This window comes from Periplaneta americana, chromosome 10 (genome assembly GCF_040183065.1).
Source record: "Periplaneta americana isolate PAMFEO1 chromosome 10, P.americana_PAMFEO1_priV1, whole genome shotgun sequence".
Taxonomy (NCBI): domain Eukaryota; kingdom Metazoa; phylum Arthropoda; class Insecta; order Blattodea; family Blattidae; genus Periplaneta; species Periplaneta americana.
The window spans coordinates 130,182,413-130,200,325 of NC_091126.1; the positions used below are offsets into that span (position 1 = coordinate 130,182,413).

At 34.5% G+C, this 17,913-nt stretch overlaps 1 protein-coding gene across 2 annotated transcripts in view; it reads right to left on the reverse strand.

The window, feature by feature from the left end:
* LOC138708027 (autophagy-related protein 101-like) overlaps positions 1 to 16,821 on the reverse strand; it is an 83,016-nt gene extending 66,195 nt beyond the window's left edge. For both annotated transcript variants that reach the window (XR_011334539.1, XM_069838144.1), the window contains exons 1-2: positions 16,343 to 16,821; positions 9,066 to 9,227 (exon numbers count right to left, since the gene is read on the reverse strand). Coding sequence is in view for 1 of the 2 variants with exons in the window: in XM_069838144.1 (XP_069694245.1) it covers positions 9,066 to 9,227; positions 16,343 to 16,372 (192 nt within the window). In the remaining variant the exon portion in view is untranslated. The remainder of the gene's footprint in view (positions 1 to 9,065; positions 9,228 to 16,342) is intronic.
* Positions 16,822 to 17,913: the final 1,092 nt, after the last annotated feature.

Sequence of the window (17,913 nt, forward strand, 5' to 3'; positions counted from 1 at the left end):
CAGAACTAATTTTCCCATTTATTAATGATTTTAGCCAGTGCAGTAGTTGAAATTTTTTTTTTACTGGAACTCTGTTATTTTAGAAATCAATAATTGTGTTTTATCAGTCATTTCCTGTATTAATTGAGCCATTCAAAGCAAAAGTGGTGTAAGTCAAAATTGGGTAAGGAGATTTAAAGTAAAAATTATGTAATGATTTTAGCCAGTGCTGTAGTTGAAAATTTTTTTTACTGGAACTCTGTTATTTTAGAAATCAATAATTGTGTTTTATCAGTCATTTCCTGTATTATTTGAGCCATTCAGAGCTAAAGAGGTGTAAGTCAAAATTGGGTAATGAGGTTTAAAGTAAAAATTCTGCAAAGTAGCAATTAATATGTCCTTCTTGCTATCCACTGACTAGTAATAGTTTAAATAAATTGAATATTAATTGATACTTTGCGCTGTATTTTACAGAATGTTTATTTTAACCCTCATTACCCATTTTTGACTTACACCACTTCTGCTCTGAACGGCTCATTTATACTGAAACTTGACACCCTAATATTATTTTTACTGGAACTGTGTTCCTGCCCACTACAGCACTGATTTTAGCACATATTTTCGAATTTATAGCGTATAAAAACATAAAAATTTCCATCACTTTTGGCATATAAAAATCCTAGCCTTACTGATCAGACTACTTTCTCATCCAAGGATGGGACATAGCTATGTTAGGGCCGAGAAAAGATGAATTCAGGACTGCCATCCAGACCACCTGTTGTACTTTGACAATTATAGTATAAACAGGGTGCACAATTGCTAAAGCAAGCATAAGTGCGAAGACTCATTATGGGTCCAGCCTTCGAAAAGTCAAGCCAAGTCCTGTACGAGGTGCTACATGAGTGTACATGATAACTAGTCTGGGTTCTGCACCTCAATTTGCATACAGAACAGTAAGAATTATCCACTATTGCTTCATTGCTGGGCATCCAAAAAGGAATACGCAATTCAGAAGCCATGCTCGAAATCATGGTATAGGACCACAGAGACAGGAAAGATCCAGTGATATGGGATTTAATAAAACTAGCAACTTAACCTAATAATGATAATAAAGAACTAGAAGAGGAAGAGATACGTAAATGCCTCCTATAAGGCCAGTTTAAAAATAGACAGAATTTTAAAACACGCATGACAAGAACTAACAGTGGGGATAGTGATTGTGACTGATAATATGGTGGGTGTTCCACATGCAATGGCGTCGGTTGTGAGAAAAAGAGATGGCAAAGGAAAGAAAGCGAAAGAATGGTAGATGAAAGCATGAGAAATGTGAGGAAATGCAAAAGCATGAGAGTCAAAACTGCACTTGCCCAGTCACCAAATTGTAGGATCCAACCTCGACCCAACTTAACATACTACTATCTGACGTACAATGGGTCCCACTTCACTAATGACAGTTGCTAATTCACTTAGTCTTGAAGATGTTTGGACTTGGAATATTCACAACCAAAAGTTGAAATAATTCTGCATATAATTATTTCCCTGAAATACAGAGGTATGAATTTTGGTAATTTTCAATCACAAAATCTCTTCTTCTTCTTCTTTTTTTTTTGTAAAAAATGAATCAGCAATTTCTTATTTATATGCTGAAATTTCAGTGCTTTGGGGCGCTTGGAAAAATACAAAATTACGTCATATTTAACAGCGGCACTCTTGCAAATTTTGAAAGTCGTTTTCTCACACTTTTATTCTGCATATTTCCTCATGTACAAAATGAAAAGAGGCTGATGTTAGGAAGTTGAAAATTTTACTGCACTTTCTATAAACTGTGGTTAAAAACCACAATAGCATTTCTTTCATAAACTAAATACTTCCGAAATTAAAAAATAAAACACAATGAGTCTGCACTGAAAATCTAAATTTACAATTTTGTTGTTCGGTACAAGAACCTCGTAACCAACAAAATTAAAAAAATCGAGATAGTAAGTTTATATATATATTTTATTAGGTTATTTTACGACACTTTATCAACATCTTGGGTTATTTAGCGTCTGAATGAAATGAAGGTGATAATGCCGGTGAAATGAGTCCAAGGTCCAACACTGAAAGTTACCCAGCATTTGCTCATATTGGGTTGAGGGAAAACCCCGGAAAAAACCTCAACCAGGTAATTTTCCCCGACCGGGAATCGAACCCAGGCCACCTGGTTTCGCAGCTAGACGTGCTAACCATTACGCCACAGGTGTTGACGTAAGTTTATATGATAGCACGTGGCACCACCTATTTAGCCTGAACATACATGCTGAGTGTAGAGGTACCATATTCCCTCAAGAGATAGAAGAGTAGATATATATTTCTTGCAACATATCAAGAAAGTTGTGCAAGAATACTGTAACTCCATATTGTAGCAACATGGTGAAGACAGCAAACGAAAGCAGACGAGTTGTAAGAAACTTGCTGCTTGCAGACGATAAAAATACTATAGAAGGTATATGTGATTGTTTCTATTCTGTATATTGCAGTAATTCGATAATAATACCATATTATTTTAAGAAGGGGCATGCGGCAGCAACATGGTTAAGATGTAACGCTGCAAGCCAGAGGGTCGCAAGTTCGATTCCCGATGGGGTAATAGATTTTTCCATTGATCTAATCCTCCCAGACACACTATGGCCCTGGGTCTACTCAGCCTCTAACAGAAATTAGTACAAAGGGCATATCCTTGGGGGTAAAAGATGCCGGACATGTAGAACTGACATCCCTACTGCAGTTAAATGCCGATTGTCTGCAAAGGTGGGAGCCTTAACCTCTCGCCACCCTCTGGGCCGATTTGGCCTGTCATGGGATTTACTTCATTATTTTAAGAGTAATTATTCCACAATACACATTGTTTATAGATGAGAACAAAGGTGATGAGCTAAAATCACTGTTGAAAATAGCAATTTTTTTTCTACCTCAAGCAGTAATGAGAGCACAAACACAGTACTTCGAACATCAGTCTAATGATAAGCCTATTTATGATCCAATACTGGTAATGCTTGTCTTACAAATGAACATAACCTAAAACTAATACAGTTATTATTTTTAACAATGGTGTGTTCCTGACAAGACCATACTGCAAGATCTACAACCTACTACCAGCCAAGCAGATGATATTGTACGTATGGAAGGAGATGAAGGACAAGAAAGGGACAGTAAAACAAAGAAGGATGTAGGTTAGGAATGTAAGGAAACAACAACTCTACAAGGTAGGGAATGTAAATGAACTAACAAAACTATTCATCCAGCTGTCACTGAGGGGCCATGATACAATTGCTGCACAAAGTGTTTCGATGTAATTCCTTCAGCTGTCAGAGAGAAGCTTAGATCTGATTTCCATGGCCTAAAAGATTACAGTACACAGCGAATGTTCCTAGGCAATTTCATCTCCAAGTCTGGCACAAAGCGGCTCTCAAAGACTACTGTTTCCAGCTGAAGGAAAAAAAAAAATTCAGGTATGCTGTACCTTTTGAAAGAGCAAACAATATTGTGACCTGTAAACAAACTTTAATGAACATTTTTAGTGTATCAGCCAATAGACTTGAATATCTTTGCAGTAAAATTTCTCAGCACAGCACCGCACCTCCAGATCAACATGAAAAGCACAAGAATCGACCAAACCGCATTTCCAAAGAAAACATAAATGAAATAAAAGCTTTTACTGTATCAATTCCGAAATACCATTACACATGGCGGTACAATCCCCATAAAATCTCTCGCCCATGCTCTCAATAGAGAAACTGTATCAGGTGCACACTGATAAAGTGATATGCAGTGCATTGGTACCTGTTTAGCCTAAAATGTTTAGACATATATATGTTACATGTTTCAATCTTAATTTTGGTCACACCTCTTTAGATACGTGTAATGTATGTGACAGACTGGAAATAGTTATATTCAAGACAAGACTGGTGATCAGAAAATGAAAGCTGAAGGAGAAAAAGATATGAATCTATTGCCACCTGAGTTAGCAAGAAAACAAACGCAAAATGATAAAAATGAGTCCAATGCAAACTTTATGTATGAGTTTCGATCTTCAACAAACTTTGCCTATGCCGCACCTCAATACAAATGTAGTATTTTACAATAGGCAGTTATGGATAGGGTTGCCAACTATTTTTTAAGCAAATACGGGAGATTAAGAAATCGACAACATTTCAAAATTGGCAAATTATTCAGTTCAGTTACTAAAAGGCAACTTTATTCTACACATCGACAACTAGGCTTAAATTAAGAGTATTTTGAAACAGATGTTGTCTCACGTAACAGTTGAAGTCAATTGCAGTTTGCAGCTCTGATTTGATTAAATGTGTTGTACTCCTGTTTTGAACATCTGTCCAATTATTGTTCATGAGATAAAACATACTCTTTATATGAGCATTACTACTTGGTATGCATAGAACAAAACTAGCCAGTTTTTCAAAATTATAATATTAATATTAAAAGCTTTTGATCATGTAAATCGTAACATCTTATTGAATATACTGTATTAGTAGAAGATTGGATTCCACAATAAATTATTCAGAATATTTATAATATATATAAAGGTACTTCAATCTCAATGAAAATTGCAGATAAATTGTCAGCCTGGAAGATGGTTTCTTCTGTTGTCTGACAAGGAAAATAAAAAAATAATGGTTTATTTAATGACGCTCGCAACTCCTGAGGTTATATCAGCATCACAGGTGTGCCGGAATTTTGTTCCACAGGAGTTCTTTTACATGCCAGTAAATCTATTGACATGAGCCTGTCGCATTTAAACACACTTAAGTGCCATCGGCCTCGGCCGGGACCGAACCAGCAACCTCGAGCATAGAAGGCCAGCACTATACCAATTACGCTACCAAGGGAGACTGTCTGACAAGGATGCCTACTCTCCCCCCTTCTATTTAACACACACACACACAGATATATATATATATATATATATATATGCCATGATACGTGAATTTAGGAAAACAAGGCATGGTCACATATCAATAAACCGCAATTTAAATTTGGACGTATTGTTATTTGCAGATGATTTAGCTTTGTTAGCTTGTTCAGAGGACTATTTACAAAGGTCCAAATACAATATGAAACTCATAGCAGAAATTTATACCGACTAAACTAAAATTATGGGTTTTTGTGGCAAAGAGCCTATTCCTAGCAAGATTTATATAAATGGAAGTATTTTGGAGAGAGTTAAAGAATTTAAATCTCGTCTAAATATCTTGGCTACAAATTATCTTTCTTAGCAGATTTAGACATTCATGACAAAATTTTACACTATAATAAACCAATGGGTATCATAAATAGAATCATGAAACCATCTCTACTTCAGCAACATATCCGCACTCGTCTGTATAAAACCTTAGCACGACCAGTCCTGCACTATGGAAGTGAAGCATGGACTCTAAGGAAATGTGACGCAAGTAGAATTACTGCTAGTGAAATGAGATTCATGCGCCGAACAGCTGGCTATACTAAGTGGGGCCATAAAAGAAATGAAGACACCTTTAAGGAACTTGAAATGAACTCTATACTAGCAGACATATGTCACTATCAAGATAACTAGCGTCAGCATGTGAGGCGTATGTCTAGGACTAGAATCCCTAGTACAATCCTGCATTACCAACCTAGAGGCAGGAGATCAACTGGACGTCCAATGAAGAGATGGGCTGAAAACTTTTGTGGACCATAATGGTCCTTTTGGGACTGTAACTTGTAAATGTTAAATGTTATGTTTTATTTAATGATGCTCGCAATTGCTGAGGTTTTATCAACATCGCCGGTGTGCCGGAATTTCGTCCCGCAGGAGTTCTTTTACATGCCAGTAAATCTACTGACATGAGCTGTTGTATTTAAGCACACTTAAATGCCATTCTGCAACCTTGGGCATAGAAGTTCTGCGCTATACCAACTGCACCAACCAGGTCGACTATACATACAATCTGTATCACTGATGATGATGATTTTAAACAGGTAAGCACTAAAATCCATTTCCAGCAAGTATTACCTTCCAAAAAGACTGCACATTTCAATGCATTTCTTGAACAACAAAATTCGTCATATAAACAGTCATCATTCAAGGCAAAATCAAATGTTTAGAATAATGATTTTTACATTGCAAAAACAGGGGAGAAAAATGCTCGTAGAGAAGAAAAATAGGGAGCTGGGAGACTGTTAAAAATTAGGGGCAAATATGGGAGATCCCAGGAAATATGGGAGAGTTGGCAACCCTAGTTAATGGACCTATAATTTCGGAATCCGAAACACTAAAGATAGTGTGGTCCGAGGATGAAGTTGGGGTTCTTCTGAGATAATATCCTGTTTAAATGCCTATTTCGAACATGTGAAAACTAAGAACAAAAAATTGCTCGTGTAGTCTTGACTCATGTGGTGGGCAGAACAAGAATCTAGGAATGTTATCTTACTAGTACCATCCAGTTCACAAGAAAAATATGTTTTCAGATATAGTACATAAATTCCCTGTTCCTCTTCATTAATTCCTAGACAATGACAGACTTCTGTATCATTGAACAAAAGAGGAAATATCCTGTGTTTATGATCCAGACGGCTGGTCCAAACTGATTGAAACTGTCAAAACACCTTTCACTGTACTACGTATTAAAGAAATTGGGTTTGTTTCTGTGGCTGAAGTACAGCAAAAACTTGCGTTTCACAATGTAAACACTGAAGGGAAAAAGGTGAAGTTCCAAAAGTCTGCAAGATTTAGAATCTATGAAGGCACTCCTGGTAGTTATTTTGTAGCCTATACCCATGATCCCTCTGAAGAGTGGCAAAAAGTGTCCTTGAAATGTCGTGGTGAAGTTGTGAGTGTAGGTCACCTGATCCCTGCTGACAAGGATCAACGAATCTCAATTAGCTAAACTTGTTCATTTAAGATCTTTGTTGAGATTCTTACTTGAATGTTACCGGGAATTCTATATTAATCTACAAGCTGCTGCTACATAGTCAAAAAACTAAGAGATGGTAAAGTCGCTAAGTCTAACAGGATTGTAGAGAGATACATTGAGTAGTACAGTGACTCTGATGTAGATTAAGTTTCTGTTATGTATGACCCTATCATTTACAAAGGATGTTTTCTTCAAACTTCTTTAAATACTTTCATTGTATAGTTCTTTTACAAATTTTGCACACCCAGGATAGATATTTCTCACAATGTCCTTGCCATAAGATGCAAACGTGATGATTTACATTCACTATCAACTAATGTCTTTCAATAAATGAGTGAACAGCTCTTATACCTTGTTATTGCAAAATCCTGACCTAGCATGCAAGAACCACGTAACTACTATTTTCAAAATTTAAAAAAGTATATTTATTCGACAGTGACAATTCTGGTCTATGGGAAGCCATTGTTATGTAGGCCTACTTTGTTACTAAATGTTCAATCATACACAACATATTTTACTACAATACTACACAGCAAATATTCAAAACTTGAAAGCATCTTTTCTCATTTTTTATTAAATGCCAGTTACCAGGTTCTTGCACTGAACCACAGAATTTATATATATATATATATATATATATATATATATATATATATATATATATATATATATAGGGTGAATATTAAATACAGTCTTCAAAGACTGAAGCGTGATAGAGGATAGTGTAGCTATGAAATTCGAGATAGGAACTGTCATGGTATGATAATTAGTTATGGAGATATTAGAGGCAATACCCAGAAGTTAAATGGGCTAATTGTTACTTTTCATCCATAGCGCATAGTAATTGGAGTTATTTTATTTATTTTGTTGGGTTATTTTACTACGCTGTATCAACATCTCAGGTTATTTAGCATCTGAATGAAATGAAGGTGATAATGCCGGTGAAATGAATCCGGGGTCCAGCACCGAAAGTTACCCAGCATTTGCTCCTATTAGGTTGAGGGAAAACCCCGGAAAAAACCTCAACCAGGTAACTTGCCCCGACCGGGATTCGAACCCAGGCCACCTGGTTTTGCAACCAGATGTGCTGTTACTCCATAGGTGTGGACAATTGGAGTTAAATATCAAGAACGCAACAATAATGTGATCTGTACGACATATACCTGTCTCTGAAATGGTCGGAATTTCTTGGCTTCAGCGAGAGAACTGCAAAAAAAAATAACTGTAGCTGGTTTGTTTTCCGGTACTGTACTGTGAGTTCTCTGTGCAATGTCCTAGTTCAAACTGATGTTACAATACGTATCTGTTTCGCATTGTGAAGTAAGGTAAGCAGGTGATGTTTACATTGTGTACGTCAAACAGGTGCCGGTTTTCAAAGCATCCTGTGCGAACCACTCGTTTTCTGACATTGAACTAAATCCTAGTAAACCTGTAGGCACGATGCTTGGAGTAACAAAAGTGCAATTTAAAAGTGAGGGATGTTCAACGAGAAAATGTGGAAGTACAGTCTGAGCTTAAACCCGTGCATGCAGAAGTATTTCCCATGGAAATAACACCCCATTAAACATTTGGGAAAAATTGCAAGATAGAGTATTGGTTCCTATCTTATTTATGAATTTATTGATGTGTGTTATTATGTCCTGGTCTGCAAATACGGTATTTAGTATTCACCCTGTATATATATATATATATATATATATATATATATTTTACATTTCACTATATTTTTATGTTTAATTTTAAATTTCCAGCTATTCAGTTCTTTTCTAAACATATCACTGATGTAAAAAATGCATGAAACTTGCATTTTGCAAGAGGAGATAGATTTTGAAAATACACAAATCTTAATTTAAAAATTATGAATAACTTAAAAGCCATTCATCTGACCGTAATGAAACATAACACGCGAGAATTTTTATAGAAAGGGAATGAGGTGTACAAAATATCAAGTCTCCACTTTAAAAATTGTAGAAATTATAATTTTCAACCATCGCCATTCTTAAATACAATAGTTACTGAATAATGCTGTTGCAAATTGGAATAATTATTTTTCAGATTTTCATGCAAAGTTTTACACATACAGACAAGGTTATTTTCTAAGCTTCATTTTCATTAGTGTTAAAGAAATTAGATATTTAGTCAAACTCTTACATATGTAAAATCGATGAAGTCACAGTCAACGTCTTCATATCCAACGGTCCCAACAGAGTAGCTACCTTCTTGTTTGTACCTGAATTTTCCAAGGGAACGATGGAAAAGAACAGTGTGAAATATACTGGCAACAGCTTCATCAACTTGACGGCCTTCAACAGTCTGTAAAAATTATATCTTATAAATTACATGTTCTTTTTCTTACATACATCTAGAAAAGAAAATCTTAAAATTTACAGATACCAGTACATAACTTGACATAAATTTTATCACAAATTTTAATAATAATAATAATAATAATAATAATAATGATTTATTTAACCTGGCAGAGTTAAGGCCATACGGCCTTCTCTAACACTCAACCAGGAGTAAAACTGCATTACAAAAAACACTACAATTTTACAAAGTACACTACAATTTTACACACGAAACTGAATAAGATAATAATAATAAAAAGTAAACAACAAGTAAGTAGAAATCAGACATAATATATAGCATACAGAAAGAAAGAAAAAAAGCATAATAAAATGTGAACAGCAGGTCAAAATAAATGAGACATACAAAGTATAAAGTATAAAAAAAAAATAAGACAATTTTAATACTGATTCAAAATCCAGTTTATCTTAAGTAAAGTCAAAACGGACTACAAACATTATTGGATTACTTTATCTTTACCAATGTCTCTCTACTGAATGCAGATTTCAGTATTTTAAATCAGAGGTGCTCAAGACAACAAATATGATGTTTCTTAGAAATAGTAATTTATCCTTTATGCTATGTATTTATATGAAAACAAAGTCAACTCTGCTACTAAATCCTAAAGAAATATATAGGCTACCAATGACTTTTCCAATGACTGAAACATAAAAATAATTTTGGCCTTATGATCAACTGAATGTAAATACAATCATTTGACAACATTTATTCTACAATTTTCATTACCATATTATAATATGATTAATCAAGTGGAGGTGAGACGAAAAGGGAATCAGATATTCATAGTACTGTATCGAAATATAAAAATCCCTTTTTTAAAGTTGGCGAAACAAGAAAATAATTTCAAAAACTTAATACAATTTAATAATTTATGTTCATACTGTTCAAGTCTGCATAAATGTTACACTAAAAGAAATTATATTAATGTCTATGTGGTGGTTTGACTTTTTTTTTATGGTTATGGGAACAATGCTATTAGAGGAGAAAAATTCACTCTGGCGCTGGGGATCGAACCCGGATCCTTGGTTCTACACACCAAGCACTCTAACCACTGAGTTACGCCAAAGTTCAATCCACAGCAATAATGGCAATTGACTTAATATAGTACATATGTCGAACATTGAGTAAGGCTACAAAGGGAAAAACACTAGAGAGGGATTCGATCCGGTGCTGTGGATTGAACTTTGGCATAGCTCAGTGGTTAGAGCACTTGGTGCATAGAACCAAGAACCCAGGTTCGATCCCCAGTGCAGAAGCGAATTTTTCTCCTCTAATAACAACTGTTACCATTAACAGATAAATTCTGTATGACCAAAAAATTAATCTTTACGTAGCTGTTATCATGGTGTTCAATTTCGTAACTTTTGTAATACTACAATGACTTCCTGTTTCGTAAATAGAAGGATTGGAAAACATCTCAAAGCATTTCCATTTTTTTTTTCCTATAATGTGAAAACATAGTCTAGCACAATAAGAACACACTTTCCAGAAAATGAAAGCAGTCCTAGTTCACTTTATATACAATGCAAATTAAATTTCTATGACTGTTTCAAACATATCATAAATAAAAACGTACTTGCTTGTTCAGTATAAAATAAAAGCAGAAAATCACTTTCCATATGAAACATCAGAACCGCCACTCATACAACACACAGCTAATACAAAATGAGTAAATTCATATTTGGTAATTCTATTACCCGGCATGACAGTGCTAATAAAATATAAAGGTCATATTTTTTAAGTTAATATCGGTTTGAGCACACTTCTTTATAGTTAAGTGGCACCACTCAAGCAATGAAAACTTTGTTCTGTATTTATTTGGTTTTTGTCTCTTTACCTGTTCCATGGCAGAATATGGCTCTCTGTATGCTTCTAAGATTGTGAATTTACTGTGTTAATGTTCCCCCCCCCCCATAATGTGTGTTAGTGTATGGATTTCCACTTTTAGTATTCTGTAGATTTGATTATATTTCGCGAAGTTAGATCATTAAGTCTTTTGGTTAACAATCATGGGCTTGTGCGATTTTTTTTTGTTAAGACACGGTATATTATGCAATAAATGTCTTTGTGCAAATTGTGAAATTGTGAAATAAGCGAGTTTTTGTAAAATCGAGGATTAGTAACAAGTTAGATTTGGTTTGTTCAGTTTTTTTTGGGTAGTATACAAGGAAGAGTCGCTGTTTTCCCGCTGAAGTTGGATGACGTAATAGGCATATATGACGTCATGTATGTCCGCAATTACATTGCAAGTACGAAAACGGTTTTAATAAAAATGTGGCAATTCAACTTATCTCAATAAGATTAATAAAATACTAAAGGGAGAAGTGTAGTGAATTGATTTAATATATGTGTAGTACCAGTAAGCCAATTGATACTGGATAAGTGCAGTAAAGGTACATCTACATGGTTCCTTTTTCCATGCGCTTACACATGCAATCTGGGAAGAATATTTAAAGAATAAAGTTTAAAATGCACGTTCAATTAAGATGCATGAAAATTTTGTATCTACATGGTGCGCCGTTTTGAATGTCATCTTTCCTACATATATATTAATTAATATTAAATATGAATCTTGCATGCATTGATTGAATGCGTAAAGTTGAAAGAAGAGTTGAACCATGTAGCTGCACCTTAATGCCATCATTCAGATATGTATCACAATAGTTTCCTGTTTTTTTTAGTAGGTTATTTTACAATGCTTTATCAACAACTTAGGTTATTTAGGGTCTGAATGAGATGAAGGTGATAATATCGGTGAAATGAATCCGGGGTCCAGCACCGAAAGTTACCCAGCATTTGCTTATATTGGGTTGAGGGAAAACCCCGGAAAAAACTTCAACCAGGTAAATTGCTCCGACTGGGAATCGAACCTGGGCCACCTAACCATTACTCCACAGGTGTGGACTAGTTTCTTGTACAATATAAGTTAATTAATTAGTGATTTATTTTCCATATTAAATGTAATAAGGTTAATAGTGAAGTACTATTAATTCAGTTCTTTGGAAGTTATTTGATGTTAATTGTGCATAAATATAATTTTTAAGGGTTTGATTATCAACGAATTCATAGAGTAATGGCTATGAAAGTAATTCACTAAACGGAAAGCCCTAGAATCGAATCCTGGCACATTCAAAGTATACAAGGGTAGCCTAAGTCATGTATTCCAATTTAATATAAATTAGTTAAGAGAATAAATTATAGAGGGAGAAAAAAAGAAGTGGAGGAACAATATGAGAAAATGCAGTATAGTGGAGTGATGTAGGATGGGAGAAAGAAAACCGGGGGTGTCGGAGGCAGTAGCCCACTGCCCTTGATTACATTCGTATTTTTAAATATTGCCATCGTGTGTGATGTCATATATCACGCCATAGGTCTCCTATTGGTCTGAAAAAACAGCGACTGAATCTTGGATATTACCGGGTTTTGTTATGCTTTGCGTATACACTTTTTAATAGAAAGGTTGATAGATAAAAGGTGAATTTTCGTAAGGCCTAAGATCAATAACAATTTAGGTTCGATTTTTTCAGGTTTTTGCAAAGCCTTGTGTAAACATTTTTTGTGTGAAAATTTGAAGAAGAGAGTAGAATTGTGCTACATTTGTGAGAAGTGAATTATTTTGGTTTTAGAAATGTAAATAAAGTGTTCCGGCATTTTTCAGCAATCTTTTTTTAAAAAGTATGAAATATGATCATTTTAAAAGAAAATTAAAAAAAAAAAAAGACTGTCATGATGGTCTACAGTTCTACCTCATATTTTATGTGTTTTTCACGAATGAAGCATGTACCTCATTAAATTCAAAAAATTAAATTCTAGTTTACTTAATGATGCTTGCAACTGCCGAGGTTATATCAGAGTCACCGCTGTGCCAGAATTTTGTCCTGCAGGAGTTCTTTTACATACCAGTAAATCTACTGACATCAGCCTGTCGCATTTAAGCACACTAAAATCCCATCGACCTGGGTCGCAATCGAACCCGCAACCTCAAGCACAGATTGCCAGCACTATACCGACTATGCTATCCAGGGCGACATTGTACCCAGTATTAAATATTATGGTTCAGAATTTTTGCGAAACTGAGAAAATGATTAATATCCAAGTTACAATATATAAACCATACAAATGATGAAATACTCTATGAAACTACATAAGATGTAAACATTCAAAAGTTTTCAGTTTAATGTCCAACAAACACCAAAATGTAAGTATTCTTGTTAGATTATATAAGAGATACATGCAAGACCAATTACCTTACAATATTTCTAAGTTCAAAGATTCTCTGATTAGGACGACTATACATCCTGATTAATCACAACTGTACCATTTTGAGGGCACAAAAATTTGTCAACTTCTATAATTTTACTATAGCACTGCAATGATGAATTTAAGTTGAAAAATAATTCATTTTATAATGCTGAAATTGGATATGTTTAAATTACTGGTATGACAAACTAACTTTTCCATATTTTCATGGATGTTGCTAAAAGGACTGCCAAATTGGTCAGCAGTTGAAAACTGTTAAATGGTTACCAGATGAAGATATGTATATGAATAATTATTATTCATAGCTGCTTCATATAGTGCTGACCCTCACATTTCTGCATATGGTGCCACCACAACATTAATTACATATACATTAGTTTCATTTTAATACTTTCTAATGTAATACTCATACTACATTTAAACCCTTTTCCCTAATAGTTCTCACCTTTACCCCCATTTCAATTTAGTATTTTTATTTACTAATATTCCTTACTATTTTCTTCCTAATTACTCAGTTATACTCTTATCTACCAGTACATTCTATTCTCTATTTTAGTTCTTGGCCTAATATTTACTTACTTACAAATGGCTTTTGAGGAACCCACAGGTTCATTACCGCCCTCACATAAGTCCGCCATCAGTCCCTACCCTATGCAAGATTAACCCATTCTCTATCATCATATCCCACCTCCCTCAAATCAATTTATATATTATGTTCCCATCTACGTCTCGGCCTCCCCAAAGGTATTTTTCCCTTCGGTCTCCCAACTAACACTCTATACGCATTTCTGGATTCGCCCATACGTGCTAAATGCCCTGCCCACCTCAAACGTCTGAATTTAATGTTCCTATTTATGTCAGGTGAAGAATACAATGCATGCAGTTCTGCGTTGTGTAACTTTCTCCATTCTCCTGTAACTTTGTCCCTCTTAGCCTCAAATATTTTCCTAAGAACCTTATTCTCAAACACACTTAATCTCTGTTCCTCTCTCAAAGTGAGAATCCAAGTTTCACAACCATACAGAACAACCAGTAATATAACTGTTTTATGAATTCGAACTTTCACATTTTTTGACAGCAGTCTAGATGACAAGCGCTTCTCAACCAAATAACAGGCATTTCCCATATTTATTCTGCATTTAATTTCCTCCCGAGTGTCATTTATATTTGTTACTGTAGATCCAAGACATTTGAATTTTTCCATCTCTTCAAAGGATGAATCTCCAATTTTTATGTTTCCATTTCGTACAATATTCTGGTCACGAGACATAATCATATACTTTGTCTTTTCGGAATTTACTCCAAACCTATTGCTTTACTTGCTTCAAGTAAAATTTCCGTGTTTTCCCTAATCGTTTGTGGATTTTCTCTCAACATATTCACGTCATCCACATAGACAAGAAGCTGATGTAACCCGTTCAATTCTAAACCCTCTCTGTTATCTTGGCTTTTCCTAGTGGCATATTCTAGAGCAAAGTTAAAAAGTAAAGGTTATAGTGCATCTCCTTGCTTTAGTCTGCAGTGAATTGGAAAAGCATCAGATAGAAACTGGGCTATACGTACTCTGCTGTAAGTTTCACTGAGGCACATTTTAATTAAACTAGTTTCTTGGGAATACCAAATTCAATAAGAATATTATATACTATTCTATTGTCTATTCTACTACAATTTTACCTCCCACCTCGTATCATTCTTACTCAGTAACTATATCGGCTACTCATTTTACTATAGTAGATACTTCTCCTAGTGACCACTCTATCTTTAACTTACACCTATTTTTTATTGTTTCATTTATTCACCCATTCTTCTTTATCCTCCCTCCCTTATCCTCTATCATTCTCTCCTTGCTTATTATATATTTATATTCTTTTGTCTGATGCAATTATGGTCACCTTATCTCTGACAAATGATCACAGATTTTCTACTTGGATATATACTGTTTATATTCTGTTCAACAATAATCTTTAGATCAAATTCTAGGTAAATATTAAATTTTGTTGAAATAATATATACCATACAGGAAAATGTTGTGAAGGTTACCTGTCCTATACCATTTTCAATAATTCGACTATTCAATATCACAGGAAAAATTTATGGAAAACCTATTATGAAAATCACAAATAACTTATTACCTTGATATAATGAAACTGAAATCTTCAAACTACGTTACGCTGCAGTGAATAAAATTGTTTTCAAACTTTCACGAATCCCATATTGCGAATTCTGCAAGCCATTATAAACAAATTAATATGGAACAACAACTTGCAGCTTTTATTTAAATGTTTGCATTAATGTAAATATATATAATTCTCATTTAATTAATTTTTTCTTTCAAATATTAGAAGCGTTGCAACATATCAAGCAATGACATTCTACTTGTACAGAAAAATAAACAACTTTTTATGACATATATAAAGTATCTAATTTTAACAATTTACCAGTGGACAAGATCTACTTACATAGAACAACAATAAGTTAACCGAAACCTAAATCAGAAATTAAGTTTTCGGAACAAATATTGCAGATAAGATGAGTCTATATCGGATCTGTACAGTACTGTGTATTGAAGTTGAAATAATATTTCACAAATATGATTGAATTTATATTATGTGTGTAATGTGCATCTAAATAAGTATAGCAACATAATCATAGTTTCCATAAGTGGAGCAAATTCGTGTCAATTGCTTCCTTTCTGTGAGATTATCCAAACACAAAGAAAGTAGAGCTGATCTATTTTTGTTCTAAGATTCGTGTAAGTGGTCACTCAGTTGTCATCCTTAGTTCACGTGCCATAAACTTACCAATTCAAAAGTCTGTGACCTCGCGTTCATGTTTTAGGTTTTCGGACGCCCCTCTCGATTGGTAACTCATGACTTTTTCGAGGAAGAGTATATATTATCCTTATTCCTTACTTGGTACACTTCCTCCCTTTGGAACTCCGCAATCCACAAAGAGTGCAATTTTACTTTTTCCTGGCTTGTTTCTTACACCTTTTGCGACAGTCAGCTGTTCTTTGTTTACTATAAAATTTTGCTAAGAAACATACAGAATAATGCGAAATCATTACTGTAAAGAAAACGAGTAAGAGAATGGCATGTATATAGAAGATTATATTTTTAACATCATCGATAAGCGAGACTACAAATAATTTCTCATCGACGGAGCTCGCCACTCACTACACATTTCTGACTTTTGTAAGCATCACAGTCAGCTGAATAAAACAATGATTTCCGCTCGCGGTCTTCACAGTTCAGAATTCACACACAGAGTATTCGCACCAGTTCGATTGGTCGCTAGCAAAGAGTACTGAATAGAATAGAGTGGCCCAGCCAACGAATTCGAACTCAGAAGACATTGAGTAGACAAAAACAGCGGAGGTGAAGCCGCGCTTGCGGACAGTCGCCATCATGATCGACCAAAACAGTTAAAAAAATGTCAGAAAAAATGATTATGTAGATTAAGCATTAATTATTATCACAATTGACAATATCAGCGGTTTCCAGCTAAACCCAGTCTTGTTTTACAATCAGTTTAGACGTATGAAAAATTGAATTCCACAATGCGGGAATATTTATCTACAATTGGCAACAGTGACTATTATCTTCGCCATCTATTCATAGAAGCAATAACTAAAGAATCTACATTTACACCACAGTCTAATATATACAGTCGCGCAACTTCAAAACTTTTTTTGCCAACATTCGCGACACTAGCGCCCAAGCGGCAGGCAAGGCACTGGTCATAGGTTTGATACAGCCAGCACGTGCTTTAAAGGGATGCGAGATGTTATAAAAACGTTTTAATCATGCGTAGGAAGACAATGTGTGCAATGACAAAAATTGCAGTAACAACAAGTTTAAATCTCCGAATTTGTCGTTCTTCAGATTCCCTAAAGACCAAGAGAAAATCATAACTCAGTCATAACCAATAATCCACGTTGTAGGTAGCCTACCTATTGTGTTCTATAAAACATTTATTACTTATCAGTTACCTATTTGTATGTCAGGAAGGAGAGTTTAAATAAAAACAAAGTAAATACCTGTTACAGTATATTATTTTTTGCAGAGATCATAATATGTGTAAATGTGTAACGATTCCGATTTTGGATAATATATCTACAGTTTTTAATGAAAGTAATTCCATAATTTTTGTATTCGTGTTTTTTTCTTTATATTTTTCAAAAGTTGAATGTTATATAGCATTCAAGTAGGTATTATGGTGTTAATTTTGAAAGAATTCATGGAGTATAGTAATCCTTTTGTAAAATATTCACTTCTAGAATAAATCCAGATTGTGTCGATACATTTCTGATGTGTTGGTGTAGATTCATGTGGCAGACGTATTAAGTTCTCAAGAAATAAAAGAGCCTTTT